We start from the raw sequence: 23,375 nt of genomic DNA on the forward strand, positions 1-23,375 counted from the left end.
GCTTGTGCCAGAGATGCCAGGTATAAATCTTTGCTGTGACATAAATGGGATTTTTACCCTTGGCTGGGCTCTCAGGGTCGCTGAGTGCAATGAGAAAGTGAAACGCAACAGATTGCAAGTGGGGAAGAAGAGGGGGGTAAAAACGCTACGATGCTAAAGAGGGGAGAGGAGGGGAAATGAGCATCCACAACCGGGAGCCCTGTGGTGCAGAAATAGCGATGCAATAAATAATTTTCCAAAAGAGCTTTCGGAAAATCATGGGCACGTCATGAGCATGCTGATCACCAGGAGGGACCTGCGGAGCTGACAAAACTTCGCCAAATTACAGATGAGCTGGTGGCTTAATAAAAGCAGCCTGTTGCAGAGCTGGGAAGCTTAACGGCACCAGCTACCATTGTGATTAAATAGTCTTAATTAAGTTGTTTCCCCAACTGCTGCTGCACGGAAAGATGAAGATATGACTCGGCACAACCTTGCCGAGGCTCAGCCGGAGGCCCCCACTGGCACTTTGAGCTGTAGCATGGGCCGAGCCTGGGTATCCCACCATGGGCACAGGTCCATGGGGCTCCCCCCAACCCCACCCCCCCCAAGACACACAGGATGCATCCCCACTGAGATGTTGCCTGCCTGCAGCCTGACACAGAGCAAAGCCTCTGGCAGCCGAAATTGGAAAATCAAACACAGTGCTGTTAAAACCTTCCTGCACACCAATAGCCAACTGGGTTATCACTGTCACAAGAGACCCTGGGTAAAGGAAGGGTGGGACGGAGAGGACCGCTTCAGGGGGGTTGTGTCCTCAGCCCCCCACAGCTGAGGAAGCGGAGAAGAAGGGAGGGTTTGCAGGTGCTCCCACAGTAACCATCGCCCAGCTAGGAGCAGATGGCATTGGGTCAGGTAACCTCATCGCCTTGGCACTCCGATGTTGAACTGTGAACATGGGAGCTTCTCACTCAAAATTAACTCCCAGTGACACGGCCGGTCTGGCAGCACCCCTATCCCTGGGCTCCTGCTGGTGCTGGCAGCAGTGCCTGGGGTATACGGTCCAGAGCAACGCAGGGCATACGCGAGTTAGAAAGATGAGCCCTGGCGAGGAACGTGGCTTTGCCCCTGTAAGCAAGAGGCACCGATGCTGCTGCTTACCGCAGCCCCCTCAGCCGGCATTGGTATTAAACATGATGCAGGCAGAGCCTCAGCGGGCTGCAAGTGCTGGAGGGGACAAAGTATAACCATTCAAAATAAAAATAAATTTTAAAAAAAATAAAATTGCTGCTGCATCCTTACCTTGCTCTGCTACCCATGTACAGCACAAGCCTGGGCGCAAAGCCCCGGCACCAAGAGCTTTGGTGGGGGAAACATGGACAAGCGCCAGCCCCCCGCAAGCTGCCTAAAATTTCCAGGGGAGGTTTTCCAAGGATTGCCATTAACTAAGCAGAACACCTGCCAATCAGCAGCAGGAACCACCACCTACGGAGGCAATTCTGCTCGGTGCGGCGTTCCAGCCCAGGCGTGCGCGGTAGGTGGGGAAGCCCCAGAATAACTCGGTCCCCGCGCTGTGGGTGGCAGCAGCAAGGAGAGGTCCTGCTGCAGCCTCCCGCGGGAAAACACCGCGGGGGAAGGAGAGAGGGAGAAAGGGAGCTCAGCACAGGTGGCACCCAGGCAGCGGCACAGGGGAGCGTGCGAACGCTGGTGCTTACCATCGGCGTCCTGCTCAGCTGGGGGCCTGGCGTCCGCCTGGCCTTGGGGGCACAAACAGAGGGAGAAGCGGTGAAGCTGCAGCCGGCCCACCCCACCAACACCATCCCAGGATGTGCTGCCACTCTTTCCCCACGCTTCCTTTTTATTCTGATTTTTCCAGGCTACTGCATCACCGTGTTCATACCCAGGCACTGCATGAACCCCCGGCTGGGCACCCCAGATTCCCACCCAGAGCTGCTTTGCTGGAGGATGCCCCTGCAAACCAGCCCACACTGACTGGGACAGCCTGGAGGAACCCTCAGCAGGCAGGGAGGGCAGCGGGGCAACTCCTGCGCCCTTTAGAAAACAGGCAGCAGGTCCACGACTGCTCTGGATGCTCTTTGCTAGGGTTTGCCCTTGCAAACGATGGGGAGAAGATCCAACGCCCCACCAGCAGGACCCTTGCCCTGTCACCCACTGTCACCTACCTCGGGTGGGCGTGCGGGAGGGGAGTTTCACGTCCTGGGCGGGCAGCTCCGATGGGCTGGGCTCACTCGGGGCTTGGGGGCCCTTGTTCTTGCTGACAGGCATCGGCTGGGGCAGCACTTGCTTGGGCAAACCCTTGAAGAACCAGGCACCGGAGCGCTTCCACACCTGGGGGGTACAGGCAGAGGGGTGGCACCCACGTCCTAGTGGGATGCTGGGTGCAGACCTGGCAGTCTCTGTCCCCCACTGCATCGCTTGGGTCCACCTCCAGCAGGCACCCCTGTACCCCCCTGCTCTGCAGCAGCCCCATGGCCCATCCTGCTCATTAATTAAGTCTTCAGCTTTTGCACACTGCAGGTAGCAGGGAGCTAATCTCTGGCCAAAATAGCCTCTTCAACCCCAAGACTTTGTTTTGGTTTGTGGTGGGGTTTTTTTGGTTTTTTTTTAAATAGTATTTCATATAGGAAACAAGATCACCCTGTAAGAACCAGGCTCTGATAGCTGGGCCAGGTTTAGCAGTGTCAGAAGACAAAGCTGAAAGTCCCTGGGAGCATCCCCCAGTCTGCAGCTGGTCCCACCTCAGAGCTCTGGCATGGGGACAGTGCACAGGGTGAAACCAAGGGCAGGGACCGCATCCCTGCTCCCGTAAACCCCCCAGGGCAGGGGAAGCACAGGGGCTGCCCCACTCACCTCCCGCTGCTCGCTGCAGATCTTGCAGAGCCAGATGGCATGGGGCCGGCTGTTGGTGGTCTCCACCCCACACTTGGTGCAGACGTTCTGCAGAGAAAGGAAAGTGCTGGGTGACGGTGGGGGAGCCGTGGCCACCAAAAGCTCCTACTACACCAGCACCTTAAGGAGAGCTGGTTAACAAGAGCCCTCCCGGTACAAACATTAATGATTGCAGAACCCCCCCAGGGATGCCCCCTCGTGCGGAGGAATGCCAAGCAATTCAGGATGCACTGAAGGACCAAGGTGCCCCTTTTTGCACCAGGGAGCAAGCTGTGTGGGTCTCGGGGGGCTCACCCAGCGGTGGGGCACGGGGAGGTGCCTCACCTTCTTGCAGTCCTCGCAGACGACGCAGGCAGATCCCCGTGGCCCCAGCTGCTCCCCGCAGAGGATGCAGCGGTTCACCCCATCCCCCAGCACGCTCCGGCGCATGTCCTCCAGCCGGGTCATGAGTCGCCTGGCAGAAAGGGGACGAGGGCTGTCAGGAAAGGCACCATGTGGCCAGGACGTGGGGTTCCCACTCCCAAGGATGGCTGCTGTTTGATTATTGAATCATTGAATGGTTTGGGTTGGAAGTGGCCCTAAAGATCATCTGCCTGAAAGGAGGTTGTAGTGAGGTGGGGGTCAGGTTCTTCTCCCAGGTAACAAGTGACGGAACAAGAGGAAACAGCCTCAAGTTGCACCACGGAAGGTTTAGATTTAATATTAGGAAAAATTTCTTCACCCAAAGGCTGGTCAAGCATTGGCACAGGCTGCCCAGGGAGGTGGTGGAGTCACCATCCCCGGGAGTGTTTAAAAAAACACGTAGATGCAGTGCTTGGGGACAGGGGTTAGTGATGGACTTGGCAGTGCCGGGTTAACAGTTGGACTTGATGATCTAAAAGGTTTTTTCCAACCTAAATGATTATATGATCTCACTCCAACGCCCTGCCACGGGCAGGGACACCTTCCACCAGCCCAGGTTGCTCCCAGCCCCATCCAGCCCGGCCTTGAGCACCTCCAGGGATGGGGCACCCACAGCTGCGCTGGGCAGCCTGTGCCAGTGTCCCACCACCCTCACAGTAAAGAATTTCTTCCTTATATCTGATCTAAATCCGCCCTTTTCTAGTTTAAGACCACCTCCCCTTGTCCTAGGGCTACAGGACCTACTAAAAAGTCTGTTCCCACCTGCCTTACAACCGCCGAAGTACCACTGTAAGGTCTCCCCGGAGCTGCCCGTTCTGGCTGAACAAGCCCAGCTCTCAGCCTGTCCTGGTGGGAGAGGGGCTCCAGCCCTGTGATCAGCTGCTCCTTTTCCTAGTGCAGCTTCCAGCAGAGCCTCTCCTCTTCCAGCTACAGGAACGCAACCAGGGGAAAAGACACATCCCAGGGGATATGTCAGAGTATTACATTCCCCTATAGCTTTGTAATGCATGACTATTAACTTCCGCTGGCACTGCCAGAGAGCAGATACCAGGCCCAGTGCCCGCATACACACATGCATAAAATCCATCAGAGCCAGTGCCTTCGCACAAAGTGCTTCGGCATCAGGGAAGCGGCTTTTTCCCCCCACACAGAAAGATTTCCACCCAGTCCCAGTGACTGCTCAGCGAAGAGCTGCAAAAGGAGATCTTCAAGAGCTCTGGCAGGAGGACTGAGCGAATTAATTTTCTCATTTTCTAAGGAAAAATATTGCATATAATTTACTTTATGGAAATGCTTAGCCCTTTGAGTGAAATGCAAAAAGCCCACTGGAGAGCAGGCTATAAAAGCACATCTGTTTCTTGCAAAGGTAAAAAAAAAAACCAAACCAAACAAAAAAGCCACAAAAAAACCCTCCACAGCTAAGCAACTTCTGAAAAACCAGCAGCGGCAAAAGCAGTTTGTAAAGCAGGAGCAGGAGTGAGCTGCCTGCCAAGCACCCGAGAGATGGCGGCGAGCTGTACGCTCAGTTAACCCAGAATCCTGGCCCTAAAAATAGTACTAGAAGGGAGAAAGGATGCATTATTTATGCCTTTCAGTGAGGAAGGAGAAGGAATGAAGAAGGGAAGGAGAAGACCCAAGCCCACCAGAGAGAGCAGCAGCCCCCTCGCCCGCAGGGCTGCCATCCGCTCCCACGGCAGCCTGACCCAGATCTGACAGAGCCACTAACACGGCACGTTGTAAAAACCACCCGACGTTTAAAAGACATTTTCCTACATGGCTGATGACAGCTTCAGATTTATGGCGGCTCCGCTGCCAGCACCTCCGAATTGCTCATAAACAATATATGAGCTCCCCACTACATCGGGGGCGGCTGGTCTCCAGCTGCTCACCGGACGGCCGGTGTCCCATGGACTGCGCATGGAAAAGCAACGGTGTTATTGTACACGGGTGCTTGATAAGGGAATAGCAGCAAGAGGGGAAAGAAAAATAAAAATAAAGCATCTCGAAACATGCAACTTATTACAATGCATCGTATACTCTGTTGGAAACTCACTGCAGTCAACAAGAGCATCTCGAAGCCCTTGGTCAGGCACTGAGTCAAGCCCAAAGGCAGGACGCAGCTCCATGACTCAGCGTACGTTATCCAACCAAAGCCATGTTATTACAATATCTCATTTAGGTGCAAGACATCAGCCATGCTAAAACCTGCTGGAGAATTTCCCCACTCCTCCCCACGCAGGGGCTGATCTCCTTGGGGTGGCTCCAGCATCCTCAGGGCTGCCGATGTGGAGGTGCCTCCTGACAGTTATTAACAAGCCTGCAGCCCGTTTCCAGACGGGAAAGCTGGCTGGGCAGCTAGGGGAGCCAGGCAGAGCCAGCCGTCGGGGGAAATCACTATTTTCACAGCTACAATGTCACCAGACAGCAGATGGGCGAGCTTGCAAGTCCCTTCTGTCTTCGCCACCTGAAGTTTCAGCAGCGACATGACCACGGGCTCTCTAAATAGAGCAAGTCTTCTTCTCATCCTTTTGTCGAAAAAGAACATCCTCAGACCACAGCCCTTTAATGCCTTTCCACCTCACTCTTAACGGGGAAGCTATCTGCTAGCCTAACTCCCTGCTCCAGCGTTATTCCCGAGGGATGCCACTGTCTGATCCCTGCCCTTCAGCACCTGCTCACTGCTTTGCAGATGATCCATAGGTGATTTCTTCTGACAGAATAAGTCAGTTGCTAGAGCCACCATACACCCTCGGTGCCTTCCCAAGCTCCGCAGCCCATCCGCCCTGCTGCAAACACGGAGGTCCCAGTGATATCAAGAGAGCTGCATCATCCCATAAACATCCGGCCAGCAGCCAGCAGTATTCCAATTAAAACCTGGAAACTGGCTGTTTCTCAAACATTTCTTATTTAAACGAAATGAATCACACCACGGTTGTTCCCAGCCCACGTCCCACCACATGCCACGCAGGGTCTGCATGAAGAACCCCCAGCAGCAAATAACCAACAGCGTCCAGCTTCTGTCGCAGCATATTGCTCTCACCTCAACAGGGAAAACATTCCTGGGGCAAAAACTTTTATTTTCCTGGCAGCAAAGCACATGTACAAGCCCCAGATCTTCTGCAACTTCCCCCCGCCCCCGCTGTGCTGCAAGAGCTCTGCTCCAAGAGAAGCAGCTTCCAGTTGGAAATCTGCAAGCCCAAACAAACTTATTATAGAAACTAGAACAAATGGCACAATCAAAAGGAAAAAAAAAATAAAGAAAAAAAGCCTTTGCATTTCAAGAGATTCATTATTTAGCTGCAAAATCTTTCCTAGTCTCTCATTTACCAGAAGCAGCTCCTTAAGAGATTTTTTTTTTTTAAACCAGTGGAAGAGCTTCAGCAGTCAGTACACACACCTGTGGCACCGGTTTCAAAAGAAGGACATTTGCGTAATTAAAACATCCATTCAAGCCAGAGAAAGTGGGCTTTTTTTCCTGATTCAAACCCCAAAAGGACTGTATAAAAAGTTAAAATTTAAGTCCTGGCATGAACTTGGCAGAAAGAGGGCAGGACCTGGGAAAGGGGGTATTGCACCAAAACCCATGGGCTGGGAAGCTCCCGATTAAGGTGATAACTGGGAGCAAAAAGCCCAGGTTTCTGTTTGACTCCATCCAGCACCACCCCACACACATGCCGGAGCCCCATGCACGGGCTGGCCTCCCTCTGCTAACCAGAAGGATGCTCTGCTCTACCCCAGGTAGCAGCCAGGAACAAGCTTTCTGCCTTCCCAAAACCTTTTCACTCCCTCTCCCCTATATATTGTTTGTTCCTCATTTTTATTGCACATAAAATAGCCATCCACCTCATCCCCATCCCTTGCGCTCTCTAGGATGACAGCAACATCTTCCTTACCATGATGTGCACTTCAAAGCGCCCATCCCTCTGGCCTCTGTAAGACTAACTTCAAAGAGCAGGAAATATGCCTCGAATTGTTATAATTAGGGGGGGAAAAATCAAGATAGAAATAATTAAAGCCAGTGGCAGGGAGCTGGCCAAGCCCAGCGCCTGGGAGCATCGCTGCTCCCAGAGACAGCCCTGCAGGGAGGGAGAGCATCCGTCATCTGCCAAAGAAATACGTATTAGTCGCTGATGGGAGCGAGATATAAGAACTGGGTGATACACTGTATCTGAAATGCTTACCATGCACCTGAGATGATAAAAGCAATGGAACAGTCCCCTGATAATATAGCATCTGCCTGGCCCCATAAATACGGTTTGGGAAAGGAAGGTGAGCAGCCCTGGGGCTGGTGGGAGACCTCCCCTGCCCAGCAGCCCTGGCACAGGCAGGGGAAGGTCTGGCATTTGCAGGAAGACCTGAAAACATCTCCCATGATTTTAGGCACGCAGAGGGTCCCACAGGGATGCAGCGAAGGCTGAGGGACCACCTCAGGCTGGGCTGAAGCCTGGGTAGCACAGGCAATCGCAGCGCTACAGCATCGGCATTTGCTCTTGTGCTAGGACCAGAGGGATGCAGAGGGACACGGAGAGTCCCTGGCGTTAAGAGCTGAGGATCTCAGGAAACAAGACTTAACAGCGGGGCAAGCACGCAAGAGCGCGTTGTGTTTAAATATTCATCGCCACTCTGCAGAAATGAATGGCTAAAGATGCGCCTAATGGGTTTTAAATCACATCGGGGAGGACATTTAATGCAGCAGACTGAACTGCTGCACCAGGGTGGGAGAAGGACCTGACCTGCGAGGAAGGACCTGATCCGGGACATCACAAGCCGGATGCTCCCCAGCCCCATGCGGGAAGAGACTCAGCCATCACTTATGTGGCAAAAAACCTAAGTAAAACACAAAGGAGGTCACAAAGTGCCTCCAGAATTAAGCCCTGACTTGGCTCCACGGGGAAATCATGTGCCTTAAAGGGCTGAATATTAAATGAGGGCTAATTTTAATGGTATAAAAGAGAGAAGAAAAGAAGCCAAGCTACAGATAAAACATAATGAAAACCAGGATGAAAAATGAGTAGCATTTTTCTTCCCTTACAAGTGCACAGGTAAATCAAAGTAAAGCATCATTTGAGCTTTTACAGGTTGACTTTCAAAGCTCATCCTCTGCTGACAGCCCTCACCATGGAGGGAAGATGCTCAAGGAGGCTACGGGGATTCATGCATCCTGAAGTATCCCACTTCATGCTAGTGCATCACTCCAGGTCCTTGATGCCTCTGATAATGTGTTAAAGGAGGGTTGGTATTTTGCAGGCTCATCCCAGTCTCAGAAATGAGAAGAGGGTGGGATTATTTTTTTTTGGGGGGGGGAGGGTGGGGTGGGGAATGGACACCAAAACCACACAAAAATTCAAGAAGCACATGAGCAGCCTTCTGGCCATGAATTAACCTCATCTGTTCTAGAAGCTGGCATCTCAGGAGACATTTCTGTCTGCCTCCAGCAGAAACCCTGCCCTTCCTGGCCCCAATTTTTATTTTTGTGTTGTCTGAAGACGAGAAAGAAAATACGAGACTGTGGTCCCCAGAGAGCATCTCTGCTGCTGGCCACCGAGGTTAATGACTTAATCCCCTGTGACTTAAACCATCTGCTCCAGCATTATGCACGTGTCATCCCAGCAATAAGCAGCCAAATTAAAATGCAATCCTGTTTGATAGCTGGTCCTCTCTGAGGAAAGGTGAGAGGCTGTGGCCCATAGGGAGACTGTCATACCATTGCACTTTCAGGGGGGACTGGAGGGAAGGGAGTACCTGCAGCTGGACAGGGGCATGGCCAGATGCAGGAGTGATGCGTCATGTCACCCCTGGGACAACTGGCTCCGTGCCGCAAGGCTCTCTCCAGAAACAGCAATTTCTAACTTTGGATGATTTAAGATATTTCCTTCGATGCCGAGAGCACGATGGACCTCATTAGGCAGTGGAGCAGACTTGGTGGGTTATTGATGACACCCAATTATAGGTGCATAACAGAGTTAATTAGTGCCTGCAGGTGCTCCTGCATCAGCTGGGAGGAACAGGCTCCTCACGACTGCAGCCAGAGCATCGCCACCGATAGAGCTAGCACAGAGCTGCCCCAGCGACCCCCCAGGCATGAGCCCAGGCCAAGCAGGGAGGGAGAAGGGAGGAGAACGGATCCATCCCTGCTGCAGCTCTGCTCTGCCCTCCGGCTTTCAGCCCCTGTGCCCCTAAATTGGCCCAAGGGATTGTCCTAATCCCCAGGCAGTTGTAAAGCCCTTCATCAACTCAAGCTTGACATGCATTCACTGTATCACTGTCTAAGATGATTTCAGCTCCTGTTATCCTTCTCTGTGCTATGAGACAATGACCCAGCCAAAAAAAAAAAAAAAAAAAAAAGAAACCAACAAAAAAAAAAAACCCACGCCAAAGTGTCTGTGTCCTACAATCCTCATCAGCATCCAGATCACACATCCCGCAGGCCTCCATCCACCCCTGGTGCTAAAAATACTCTTTCGCTAGATTAATTTGAGCTGGGTTTGACATGAAGTCTGATTCCACAAACATCTTCTCAACAAGCAGCATCGATCTGTTCCCACCCTGCCCTGGCTGGACAAGGTAATGGGCCTGTGGGATGGTGAGTACAGGAGAGGGGACACGAGAGGGCAGGAGATGGATGGCACTAAGTCAGGAAGGACTTCAAGGCACGAGGAGGATCATTTGTAGCCAGCACCCAGCTGTAGGCTTCGTGATTGCTCAAGTATTATATCTAAAGCGCACACACATCCACTTATTAAGATGACCTCAAGTATTTACCACATGTTGCTCCTTTAGAAGGCACTTTCACTTCACAGATATTCCATATATTAACCTAAACCAGGTTTTTCATGGATTTTGCTTCTTTTTTCCCCTCCCTTACAGGAATAGATAATCCCAGAAAATCGGGCTTTCCAGGCACACCTCCCCAGGGCAGCCTGTCTGAGCAAGAGACGCTGTCACAGCCGCTGCATCCCTGCTAGAGGCCAGCCTGGCAAACCCGGATTATTTTATAATAGAAGGAACTATCCTGGATAATGTCCGAGCAGCTCCTGAACAGGCGATTCTGTACGAGACTGATATAGACGCTGTCCCATATTTCTGTAGCTGCACATCCTACAGCTCTTGTTGTGCAAGCCAACAAACACAAAGGAGTTGGCAAGGCTCCTGCTACGCCTACGCGCAGGAGGCAAATCAGCTGTGACTGCACATCCGCCAGCCTTCCCCTCCTCTACTCCGAGTACGGCACCAAGTCCTCTGCTTGGCTTTTTCATGAATGAGGATGAGGAAACCTCCTCCGGCTCGGCTAACGGAGGGAAAAGGGAGAGTTGCTGCAGGTTTGCGAACAGCTGCAGGAAGGCACAATGGAAAAAAACCACCAACAAAACAACACAAAAGACAAAAAAAAACCCCAGCTCTCCCCCACTGCTAAAGCCAATTGAAGCATAATCCAAAAAGCATCACGTTTGAGAGTAATTCCTACTGGGCTGCAGATGGGCAAAGCTAGGGAAACACTGCTTGTAGGCGCTTTCAGGGAATGAATCACCACCATTCATAGCTACTTTCACCTGGTTTCCACCAGAAAGCTGGGAGAGGGAAGCATGCCACTTTGTCACACGGGGTGACATCAGCCGAGGAGCACCCTGTGCCCATATCCATGGGGCACATGCTGAGCCCAGGCAGCACAAACACCACTGGCCGGGCAATATCTGCCTAAGCTGCTCACAGACCCGCTCTTAACAAAGTCTTTCCACAAACGAGGAAATAAACCCACGACTTATGAGGCCACGTGCTGCAGCCACCAAGGGAGACTGCGTGCTGCAGCCGGAGCACCCTGTGACCCGCACTGCAAATGCACACTCAATATTTAAGGGTTATTAAGTAGCCGGGTTGATGGATTAAAGCTCGAGCTGTGGCATGAGGCTTTGCGGGCACAGGCAGAACCTCTCTGCATCTCACTGAGCAGCTGCCCTTCAGGGCCCCACGCCTGTTTGCTGAGCAAAAGTCATCCCTGAGCTATGAGAGGGGCTTTGACGTTCTGCAGGGGAGCAGAGACCCTGGTTCTGCCTGGCTTTGAGTGCATTTCCTGCCAGAAGACAGGGGGGGTGGGGGAGTAGTCAATGCTTAAGCTCAGCAAGAATAAAATGCTCCTCTGCAATGAAAAGGCATGATGCCTGACAAACAGGATTATGGGGATCCCCTCTGGAAAACCATCCCCAGCAGACCAAGTCAATACCTAATGATTAGCAGTATTTCACCTGGCACGTTTGCCCAGGCAGGGCAGAAATGCAGTAAAGGCAGGCACTTCTCACCCTCTGCTCCACGCTGGGTGCATCGGCACCAGGCGTGCCCCCAGCACCCCCCATCAATCATGGGTACCCCACTATGGATGCAGCTGGGGCAGCGCCAGCCCCCCCCAGGAGCTGGTCCCAATGCAGGGCCAGCCCGGGGGCTGGGCATCACTCAGCCCTATTCAGGAGGGATTAACCACTGGGACACACGGATGGAAGGGGCGATGAATCTGTCTGTGTCCTCAAAACAAGACAAAACAACTTTCGGTGAGCTGTGGCTTTGCTCGTGCTCATGGCTGCTTGGGTTCTGGACCGGGCAAGCAGCTTTATGAAATGAGATGTTATTAATGATCCCTTCTAGACTGGAAGCAGGGGGGATCAACGAGGCTGTAAATTCTTGGTCCAGAACACAGCGGCACACCAAGCAGCAGCGGCACACAGAGCAGCTCCCTCCCCTGCTCACAGGTTCCTCCTGGCCAAGGACCAACGCCAGCTCAAAAAGATCCCCCGCAGGCTCCCTTTCAGGAGAAACACTGCAGTGCAGTAGCTGCTGGCCAGGAAAGCAGCCAAGCCAGCGCTTTCCCCCGCGGGCACCGGCAAGGCTGGGGGTCCCTCCTGTCCCAGCCAGCATGGCAGTGCCAGTGCCACCACCACCGCCACCTTACCCGATGCGCTCCTGCTCCATCTCCTCCATCTTCTCGGCCCGGGCAATGACTCGGTTGATGATCTCCTTCTCCTCATCCGTCAGCTCCTCGCTCTTGCGCTGCCGCTCGGGCTGGCCGCCCCGTGCTGCCCAGCCGGCGGGGAGCCTGTGGGGAGAGGGTGGCCAGGGCTTCGTCCACAGATCACACGTGTGCATGTGCACCACACCTGTGCGTGGGCAACCGCCAGGCACCAATTCCCAAGCCAAGGAGGAAGGGGTACGATACCACCCCATCCTCCAAGCTCTCTTCTCACAGGAAGCCTGCAAACCTCCCCCACCCGCTGGGTGCAAGCTCTTTCTTCCATTTGGGGTGGGTGTGTGTCATATGGAAACACTTGTTTCATAGAAAAAACAACTCTGCTTTTCAAAAATATTCTCATTATTTCCATCTTCAGCATCAACAGACACAGTTAATTTGGCACCCTGCTCTCCACCGTGTAACACAGGCTTTGCCAGCAAGCTGTGGTACCGGGGCTGTGGCCACAGGAATGGGGGGTTTTTTGGGTACATTTTAGCAAACATGGGAGTTTTTCCTCTCCTAACGTCATTTCCAAAGATCCTTTCACACAGTGAGCACAGCCTGGGCATCAGGCAGCTTTAACCTGGTGACACGGTAACGTCTGCCACTCAGCCTTGTAAATTAGCAGGTGGCAGAGGGGCAATGCTAACGAAGGGTGCAAAAGGCAAACACTCCTCCCCCCCTCATTTTTCTGCTCATCTAAAGACCTTTCCTGGGTCTTTTCCCCTGGGCTGAGCAGACCTGCACAGTCTTAAACCTTAAGTACATTAAAACCCTGTGCAACACTTCCCAAACTTAATTACTTTTTTCCTTGCATCCAGAGCAAGGTTTTTCCTGTTCTCTCAAGACTGTCAGAGTAGCAAGTCAAGAGCAATAGGGCAAAAAAAAGCATGCGAGATACTTACTGCTCCTTCTCGCTGCTGGGAGGCACAGGGAAAGAGAGGGAACAAGGATTAGGTGAGAGAAGGGATGAGGACAGCTCAGCCCAGGCAGTCAGTGCTCTCCCTGCCTCAGGGACAACTGTCCCCAATGGCATGTCCCTCTCCATGGACGCCTGGCGCTCCTCCAAGGCAGCGTGGAGCATCAAGCTCCAAACACGAACTTCACCCAGCCCCTGCATCGCCCAGGCACCCAAAACAAGCAGCCACCCACGGGTGCTGCCACCACCCAGCCAGCCGGATCTGCCATGTGGTGGGATGCAGCACAGCGCCGTGTCAGAGGGTGTCAGGGCAGATGGACAGGGTTGCTCGGTGGCACTGGGATGCGTGCGCACCCATGGGTCTGTCCCTACCACCTTCTCAGGTGGCAACAGGACAACACAACCCCATCCAACCAGCACAAACCCAGTTCCCAATGTCCCCAGAGGAAGAACCGGGGTGGCTGCACCCGCATCACCTCCCACCCCCGGTGGCTCTTATTCCTCCCACAGCCCCCAGCTGCCTCCTCTCACCTGGTCCGGAGGGACATGGTCCTGTCACTGGGGCACATCCACCGGTCAGAGCTGCCACCCACCACTGCGTCGGTCATTGCTGGCTGCTGAGGGGACGCGGGGACACACGAGTGCGGGCACGCTGATGCTCCGCCGACAGGCGCTGACTCGGCACACAGGGGATGTCAATCACTGCTCCGCTGCCAGATCACAGTGATGCTGATGGAGGTAACCCAGTGCTTTCAGTCAGGCTGGAAGGAAGATTAAAAAAAAAAAAAAACCACAAGCAAAAAAACCCAAAAATCATACCAGGCAGGGCTTCATTTTTGGCATTAAGAGGAGTGGGAGCCGGGAGAGGAACAGGAATGTCACTTCATTCTGTCTTGATATTGCACACAAGACACAGGAGCCTACAACCACCGCCCTCCCAGGAGGGCAATGCAGCCACACTCGGTGTGGATGTAATTAATGAGATACCCGACCTCACATTAATTACAAGGCTTCAGAGCTAGGAGGGAAGAGGAAGTTTCCATTTCAGAGAAAGATCTACAAACTAGGAAACTTCCTCCCCATAACCCAGCATGTCTCGCTATCCTCCCCCCAAACCACATTTCCTCTGGAACAAAACTCCTCTATTTTCATTTTTGTTTAATAAAGTTTTTGCAAAATGAAACTGGGAGAGGCATTGAAGGACGACGTAACAACAGGAGCCGAACACAATACTCTTTCTACCCATCTACAAAAGATTCATCAAGAAACGGACCTTTTCAGACCTTTCTTCTTTCAGCAAAACAGACTGCTTTTATCAAAAAACAAACTGATGTAAAATTCAGAGCCTGAGTGCTAGTTTATTCCCATTTTCTGGAGGTGTTTTTACCCCACCACCCCTCCTCACTGCATGGGGACAGAGACTGGGCAGCAAAGCCCAAGCTGACACCCAGCATCACCCACAACACAGGGATGGATCCAGCCATCCCATCGCCTTTTCTGGAGGAAACCGGTGTTTTTACACAGGGTGAACACCGCAGGCTGAGCAGTGTCCCCAGTCAAGGGCAGGACAGGATCCATCCTCCTGTGCAGCCACTCACCCCAGCACCGCCTGTGGGGTGCAGGGAGATGCTGCCTCTACACCATGAGTCACTGTCACACCTGGACCACTCTCAGGATGGTCCCCAAGAGCAGAAAGCGCAGCTTGCGGGTCCACAGATGACATTGCCCACAAGATATCACTTGCAAAGGGAGAAGCTCAGGTTGAGCATCCCTTTACAGCCATTAAGGTGAAAATAAAAGAGAAGAGGCAATCCGTCCACAGAGGCTTGGCTTTGCTGCAGCGCTGACTAGAGCACAAGGCATTGAGGAGGATACAGATCACCCCTTCGTTACTGCTGATGGGGGAAGTTTTTGTTAGCTCAAATGCTTCCAACACATGGGATTTCCCCCTGCCCATCTTCCCCATGGAGCTGGCGTGGGGTACCCGCTGGGATCCCCCCGCAGCAGCAGCCTCATGCCTGCATCGCTCACAGCACCTGCATTTGAATTGCTTCCTCCTCCTGCAGCAGAACTTAAAAAAAATAAACCCCACAAAAACCCAAACCCCTCTGCAGAGCCTGGCCCACAGGCAACAAAGCTGCTCCCAACCCCGGGGCCATTCATCCTCCCAAACCCGCTGCCCTGGGAAGATGCTGCCCCAGATCCCTCCCTGGGTGGAAGGGACCACTCAGCCACCCACATCCCGCTGGATCCCAGCACTGAAGCCAGAGCTGCCAGCAGGTTCCAGTGAATCCAGAGCTCAGCTCAAACCCAGCAAATCCACCTTTGCGGGGCACAGAGCAGCTCCAGCTCTCAGCAAAATTCCAATGGGGGCACCGGTGAGTTTATCCTGGGGAGAAGATGGAAAACGGCAGCTTGTAAAACTGCCCCACTGAAATCCCAGACTCCAAGCAATGAAAAAAAAGCATAACTTTCCTAGAAAGTGGGAAAAATATAATTCCCATCCTCCACTATCTTCTCTGCAATATTGCAAGGGTTTCTCCATCATTCTCTGAAGGGTTGGCAGAGGTTTTGAGACTCACCTTTACTTCACTAATAACTTCCAAAAATACATACGTACACACACAAAAAAAAGTGAAGCACACAGGGTAATTAGTACTCTTCTGGCTCCACACAGCAACTATTCCTGTGCCAAACCAGAGGGCTCTGGTTGACAAGGTCAGTTAAATAATCAAATTGTTCACTGAAGTCCCCACCGTCACCTCCACAATCTGCACTGCAGCACCAAACTCCTGCGGGGGCTGCAGGGTCCGGCTGCGGCTGGAAGCAGGGGGGCTCGCGGGGCTGGGTGCAGATTTCATGGGGTACCCAGGGAGGAGGAGCAGCACCATGCTGCCAGCAGACACTTGTGGGGAGATGCGTGTGGATAAGGGGCTCTCCCAAGGTCACGCAGAGCAGGAGCAGCTGCCCCGGCTCCACAAATAAGGGGGAAATCCCTGTTTTTTTCCCCGAGCGAAGAGTGTAGGGCGCTCACCATCACATCAGCCAGCGGGAAGGAAAACTTCCACCAACTAGAACTTTCTGCTAATAATAGAGAGGCCGCAGGTATTTCACTTTGTTAAGGATGGAGAAGAGCCCGGGGACAGCTCCTGGAGGAATACACAAGCCTTCCCAAGCCTATAAATAATAGATTTTGAAGATCTACTTTGCATTTCTTCCAGCAACTACTCTCGCTTGTCCTAAATGCTTGGTTCTACATTTTTAGTGCACAGTAAAGAACAAAATAACAGCTTACGGTGGCTTTTTCCCCCCACCAAATCCTTGCTCGCAAGCAAAAGGATGTGGCAATCCAAGTCATAATCGATGGGATGCAGCAGCATTTAGTTAATGAAATGGAAATATCCCATCCTAGGAGGATGCCAAGCCCTTCTGAGGCTTGGCTGTGCCCAGAGGGTCGCGTGACCTGCTCCCCCCAGGGCTGCCGCCAGTGGGGATGCGAGGAGCCCTTATCCCCACGCTGTGCCGGCTGCTTGAGGTTCTCCGATGGCAGGCGGAGGTCGGGAGGAGTGAGGCGGCAGCTCCCACTGGCGTGAACGCGGCGCATCCCAAGCAGAGCCAGGAATAGAAGTAAGGTCTTAATTTCTGGCCTTAAGGAAGAGCCACATGACTCTAATCACACCGCTCCATTACTTCTGTATGACGGAGCTCATGAATTTGATCATGCCTTAATAAAAAAGGGATTGAATGCCTTCCATGAATCACTCTGCCTCTCCCCAAGCCGCCGGCGCTGTCGTCCCGTGCGCAGCCACCGCTTGCTCCAAGCCAAGAGGTGCCGATTCACAGCCCCATTGCCAGCACCCAAAGTCCGGCAGACGCAGCATCAGGTCCCCCTCACCCTCCAGCAGCCCTGGGCAGGCAGGGAAAGGCAGCAGGAGCCCCATGGCACGAGCCCATCCTGCCCCATGGGCACCAGGAGGAACCCGGAGCCACCACCCACCGGGCATCTGCAAGGAGAGACCATTACAGGGCTACCCAAACACGCTGGTTTAGCCATCTGGAAAGAACATGCCAGGGTAGAAAACAGGAAAAAAGTCAGTATTTTAAAGACTCCCAGCACAATAATCAGTTTTTTTACGGTGAGCTCAACATCTTACACTTGGCGGTGCCTGCAGAGATCATCTCCGCCAGCAAAGACACTGACACAGGCAACCTATTTCTCCAGCCTTCTCAGCTCTGCAATGCAGCTTTCTTAAATATTGAATAAGTCTGCTGCTCTACACCACCTGCCAGTGCCAATGATGAGGTAATTTTTGCATTGACAAAGCCTAATGCGATTAATCTGGTTTGAAAGAGCAGGTTTTAGAGCCCAACCATTCACTCGGAGAAACACACTTGCAGAGCATTGGCAGCAGCTTGTTATTCACCACCAGTAGCTAGACCCCAAACAAATAACCCAAACTGCTGCTCGGATGCCAAGTGAGAGATTATTTCTGTGTGTCAACACCAAACAGGAGGTTTTGAACTCGAGCAGATCCAAACACCATCCTCCATCAGGCTGATGGAGTTTTCATGCCAGCTGCAAGGCCAGCCTGGCCATGGGAGCTGGCTTACACTCCGCAGCGGGGCGGTGGAGCTAGGGAGGGAAAAGTAGGGAATGAGCACCCAATTTCCTGACGGGCTTCCCCAGCCCCATGCCCAGGGAGAAGGGGATGCATATTTTCGGGTGACAAGGACCCAGTGGGACCCTCCAGCTGAGTGATGGGAAGAGAAAATGCAGGAGAGGGGATGCACCGGCAGCCCCAGGATGGGTACCGTGCCTCCCCACCCAGCATGCACACACATCCCCAAACACCATTTTCAGCTGGAACTCTCTCCCAGCTAGTGGTGACATTTGTCACCACAAGTCCATCAGGGCCAGATCCTGCCCTCCTCCATGGCTCAGCACCAGGGCTGGTGCCTGGCACACAGGAGAGCTGTGCAAACCACAGGATACCCCGGGTCCCCACCGGACACCTGGTACAGACACTGTGCACCCCACGTCTGGCTCTGCCCCAAGCATCTCCCAACATTCTTCTTTCCTTTCCCAGGAAAAAAAGAGTTTGCCCAGCACAGGAGCCACATACACACCACAGCATCCCCTATGGTGTACATATGGCTATAGGGGCCCCAGAGAGCTGGCCCAGCAGACAGCAGGGTGCTCATTCCCTTCAGGCCAGTCAGGATTTGGTACTACTGGATTTACCTACAGAGGCGGGGGAAGGTGTAAGTAGCCCCAAAATATCTGCCGAGGCAGCTGTGTAACGCTGCTATACAATCAGCAGATCAGAGAGAGGGGCAGGAAGGCAGCCCAGTTTTGCCGGAAGGAGTTTTGGTCCCTCGAATCTCAACATCCCCCACGCAGCCAACATCCACGCTTTGTCTCATCTCACATGCAAATAATTTTAGAAAGTTCAGGCAAAATTGGGCAAGCCGCTTTACGGATGGTGCTTCAGGAAACAGCCCACATTCAAGATTTTCCTAAAAAAAAAAAAAAAAAAAAAAAAAAGGCAGAACAGAGGTAGACCTCAGCTGGCAGAAACATACCTACATGTCAAACCGAAGCTGCTTGGCCTGGACCCCCACCCAGACAGCCGGAGAGGGGCTGGGACAGCAGGACAGCCACCCCATGACTCCAGGTGTAGCACAGAGTGACCCACAGCCACGGCAGCACCCACTGCCCATGCTTCCACAGGGACCCACATGTCCCAGCCACCCAGCAATGCTGCTCCGGTGTGAGATGGCATGAGGTGGGATCAGACTCCAGGGTGCAGAGCCCTCCAGCCACGCTGTGCCAACACAAGGGCCAGGGGTCCTGGAATTTCAGCTTTTGGGAAAGACCTGGAACCAACAAAACAAACCCGGGGTCATTGCATCCTTCAGCCCCATGCCAGACCCTTACAGGGAACCGAGCAACCTCCTGGGCCAGCTTGGCACAAGTGGGTTAATTAAGGCTAAATATGGCCCCACAGGTCACCGATGGTGAAGACCACAGTCCACAGGTGGCAGCGATCCACAGATCTGAGGCATACAAGTAACCCAAAGCAATGAAAGTCCTGGCCATCCTCTGCTGCCCCGATCCCAGCGGCTGCCCCTGGGAGCCCACCCGGCAGCACCCTGCCCGCAGCACCCATCCACCCAGCCCCATGACACACCAGGACGGGACCAGTGTGGCATGGCATGGCACACTGCTCAGTGGCACAGGACATCCCCCCCACGCAGCACAGGAGCCCACGGGGCTCTCCCAGCTCCAACACCCTCCAGTTAAACCAGGGCTGGGAGCCCTCCCGACTGCAGATGCCTTTGGTCTGGCCGATGCCTCTGCCACCTTTAAATTCACAGAAGGTGCCAAGAGATTCCTTTTTTCCCCTCCCCCTTAATTCCCAGCTCCCTGTCATCATCCAGACAAAGATCCATCCCAAGGCAGCTGAGCAGCAGTGCACAGTCAATTTTATTTAAGCAGCACATTGACATTTCCTCCAGCAGCTCCTTCACAAACTAAACACTGTTATGATGCTGTCACAAGGATTTACTCCCGTTGATTAATTGTGGGAAAGACAATGGGGGGGGGGGGGGGGTGAGAATCACTTCTAGATTTCTATGACTTACCCGTGGCTGCTGGAGCTGGGGGTCTCCGGCCAGGCAATGTCCAAGCGCACCCCAAGCCTACTCGATGCTATGAAATGCAGCGATGGCAATGCTGGCAATGCCATCGCTCCTCTCGCCGCTGCAGAGCTGCTCCGAAGGCTGCTTAGCAACAGATTGCTGCACCGCTCCAGCACACCGATCCGGGATTCATGGCCAGAGCCACCAGGATGACCCAGCCCCACCAGGGATGCTAGCGCAGGGACCCCCCACAACTACCCCACAACAGCGGCAACAGCTGAAGGAAGTTTAGCGATGTGAAAAGGCTGGGAAGTACCTGCCAACTGGCTGACACACAGCGTGCTCGGAGGCAGCAGGTCCTGCTCAGTGCTGGGGGTGGTTTCCCAAAGGCAGCGACAGTCCCCACAAGATGCCCCAGCAGCGGTCAAGGACCACAGCATCGCACTGCAGGAGCGATAGCTGGGGGTGGGCACGTGCCCCATCCCCAGAACACAACCCTGGGTGGAGGATGCTCAGGGCTGCCAACCTGCCCTCCTTAGGGGTAGCAGGGATGCTCAGCCAGGGTCAGAGGAGCCACAGAGAGCAAGGCACCCTACAACAGATCTATGCGGAGGGGGTCCCCCTCAGCACCACAGCCTGACCCTCCCCAACAGCCACAGAGAGCCCAGGCACCAGCAGAGAGGAGCATGCAGCCACCCAGCTCAGCATCTGCACCACCCAGAGAGATGCTGGGCTCCCAGCTTCCCCAGTCGCTACGTGCAGCTCCTTCCTCTCCTCATACACCCCCACTAAGCATCTGGTCCCACACAGCCAGACCTGCCCCCCACCACTGAGGCACTGGACCAAAACAGGAGAGCCTATACCCACCTCCGGGTGCTGGAGGAGAGCGATGCTGCTCAGACCCATGCAGGTACAGACAGGGATGGAGGCAGGGCATCTTCTGGCATGTGAATGTTATAAACCATCAGGTCATTAGCCCCAGCCACTCCCCAGTCTCCGGCTTAATGAGGATGGGGAAATTAATCAGGCTGGCCTTGGGGGCACTGCCTTGGGGAGCAGAGCACAGCCCTTGAGTGCTCTGGGACCACCTGGAACGATTTATCACCAGTTATCAGTAACTGGCAATGACTGCAGTGACATCGTCACCTGTCTGCAGGCAGGAGGAGGGCACCGGGCCGGGGGCCACCAGTGGCACAGAGGTTCACTGCTGCCGGCACAGCCCCGGGTACCTGCAGCAGACACAGGGGACCATCTCGTTCTCAGGTCCCAAAGAAAAGTCCCTCAAAACTTAAGCACAAAAAGAGACTCTGGAGCTGCAAGTCCCCTCACCCTTTCTCAGCAGTTTTTCTTCCCTTGCCCCTTCCAAAATCAGGGAACACTTAATATCGGCACCCACCCACCCATGGAGGTGCAGCGGAGTCCCGTAATGGGCTTCTGGGTTCTACCCTCACCACAAAGGGTGCTCCACACAAAAAATATGTGCTTTTGCCCCCATTCAGCATGCTTTTTGTCTCTCCTCAGGAGCCAGGGCAGTGCAAAAGGAAGACTGCAAAGGAGGAGAAAGCAAATCAGCAAGCTGGAGACAGTGCCAAGCAAGGATTTGCACCCAGATGGGTTGCTCCTAACAGGACTGGTGGGGCCGATGCAGGAGGTCTTAGCTGGAAGCCCATCCCACAGGCCACACACACAGGTGATGCCAAACAGCCCCCACTGCATCGCCTGGATACAGCACAGCTCTGCCGGGGGCGGCTGGCGCTCGCCCAGTGGCAGGGCTGCTGCGGACAAGCATCGCCCACCCAACGCTACTTTCCTGGGGGATGCCAGAGCAACCCCCAACTTAGCATGTGGGGCTCAGACCCACGGCTCCACGTACCCCAGGCTGATCCCCATGGAAGAGCTGAACACAGATCCCCTGAGTCAGTCCCTACAGCAAAAGCAAGCAGCTCGCTAAAACCCTACCAGATGAATGATGCATCATCAAATAAAGCCCAGTATCACAACATTAACAATATTTATTTTCAGGCTAAGCTGCAGCCTGGGCTTTTGATACCAGTAATTAAAGCAAATGGTTCATCTGTTATCATCTTTGCATCCCTGGAGCCAACTGTCCGTGTTTTGAAGCCCTGTATTATCTTTTTTTTATTATTATTATTATTGCAGCCTCCCGGGAAGCGGGGATCAGACCGATCCGCACACACTTTTTAGATCCCAGGAGTGGTGTAGCATGGACCAAGCCCAAAGCAGAGCCACGTCCAGGGCAGCCACCTCGCTCCGAGCTTTACAGCGGCGAAACGAAGAAGTGTTAATTGCTCAGAGACAAATTGCCGCCCCAGTTTATATCTGAAACCAGAATTAACGGAAAGACACCAGCAAAAAAGATAATCAGGTCCCTGCTCTGAGACAACCTGTCCTGGGAGCAGCGGTGTGAGGCAGCCTCAGCCTATTTACCGAGGCGGCTGGGTTTGCCTCCAGGAGGTTTTGGGCCATGACTCCAAATGGCTTTTCATGCCTTTTGCAACACTTTTGTCTGTGTTGGGAAAGGAGCAGAGAAGGCACTTGCCAAGGCCCTTGAGCCAGCCCTGAGCGGGGCAGCGATGCCCTCTCGCAGCCCTAACGGGGAGCAGAGGACCCGGAGCCCCCCCGCAGCGCATCCTCGGGGCCAGGATGCTCTCTGCATCCCACCGCTGCTCCTGCCCAGGGAAGGGGCTCGGCTCCTGCTGCCGCCGCAGCTCCCGCTCTTCCCGCTCCGGGACCAGGGACAAAAGCCCATTTCGGGGGCTTCAAACCACCCCCCAAATGCCCCAACGTGCTCCAAAGTTGCCCGCCCCCGGCAAAGTCCAAAAGCACCCCCCCAGCGCGACCCCCCGCCTGCAGCGGCGCGCCGGAGGGGGCTGCCAGCTGCGGCCGCTGCCCACGGGAGGGGCGGCCGCGGGGGGGGGCACCCACCGCCCGCACAGCCCCGGGGCGCCGCCAGCAACTTTCCCCGGCCGGCGAGCGGGGAAGCCGAGCACCCCCGGTCCCGCAGCCCGAGGACCCCCCAGGGCCGCCCCCCGCCCGGGGCAGAGGAGCAGCCAGCCCCCCGCCCCGCTCCCACGCGTGGCTCCAGCGCCGGGGGGGCCCCGCCAGCCCCTTACCTGGGCCGGGGTCCCGCCGGGCCGGGAGCCGCTGGGCGCTCCCCCCCGCACAGGGCTGGGCGCAGCGCGGCTCCGGCGGCAGCACTGCGGAGCGGGGAGGGGGGGGAGGGGAGGGGAGGGGGCAGGGCCGGCCCCGCGGCACCGCCCGCCCCGGGGAGCCGCCCCCGCCCCGCGCCCGGCCCCTTCGCAAAGCGCGGCGGTCCCCGGCCCCCCAGCCCCCTGCTGGGGGGAGCGGCAGCGGCACCCCCTCGCTGCCCATCCCCTCCTCTTATCCCATCCCCATCCCTCCCCTCTCCCTTCTTCCTCCACCCCAGCTCTCTCTCATCCCCATCTCCATCCCCATCCCAATCCCTCTCCCACCCCCAACCCAATCCCTTCTCCCACCACATCCCCA

The 23,375-nt window shown here is 54.5% G+C and overlaps 1 protein-coding gene across 5 annotated transcripts in view; it reads right to left on the reverse strand.

Moving 5' to 3' along the window:
- RPH3A (rabphilin 3A) overlaps positions 1-23,092 on the reverse strand; it is a 36,126-nt gene extending 13,034 nt beyond the window's left edge. Inside the window, exons 1-8 of one of the 5 annotated variants that reach the window (XM_055797121.1) lie at positions 22,982-23,092; positions 13,737-13,966; positions 13,192-13,206; positions 12,230-12,373; positions 3,214-3,343; positions 2,851-2,937; positions 2,163-2,328; positions 1,695-1,736 (exon numbers count right to left, since the gene is read on the reverse strand). In XM_055797121.1, coding sequence (XP_055653096.1) covers positions 1,695-1,736; positions 2,163-2,328; positions 2,851-2,937; positions 3,214-3,343; positions 12,230-12,373; positions 13,192-13,206; positions 13,737-13,813 — 661 coding nt within the window. In that variant the 5' untranslated portion in view covers positions 13,814-13,966; positions 22,982-23,092. Of the gene's footprint in view, positions 1-1,694; positions 1,737-2,162; positions 2,329-2,850; positions 2,938-3,213; positions 3,344-12,229; positions 12,374-13,191; positions 13,207-13,736; positions 13,967-19,850; positions 22,924-22,981 lie in introns of those variants that run through there. The other 4 variants (XM_055797122.1, XM_027787116.2, XM_055797123.1 and 1 more) reach the window with 4 other exon arrangements.
- Positions 23,093-23,375: the final 283 nt, after the last annotated feature.

This window comes from Falco peregrinus, chromosome 2, assembly GCF_023634155.1.
Source record: "Falco peregrinus isolate bFalPer1 chromosome 2, bFalPer1.pri, whole genome shotgun sequence".
Lineage (NCBI taxonomy): Eukaryota > Metazoa > Chordata > Aves > Falconiformes > Falconidae > Falco > Falco peregrinus.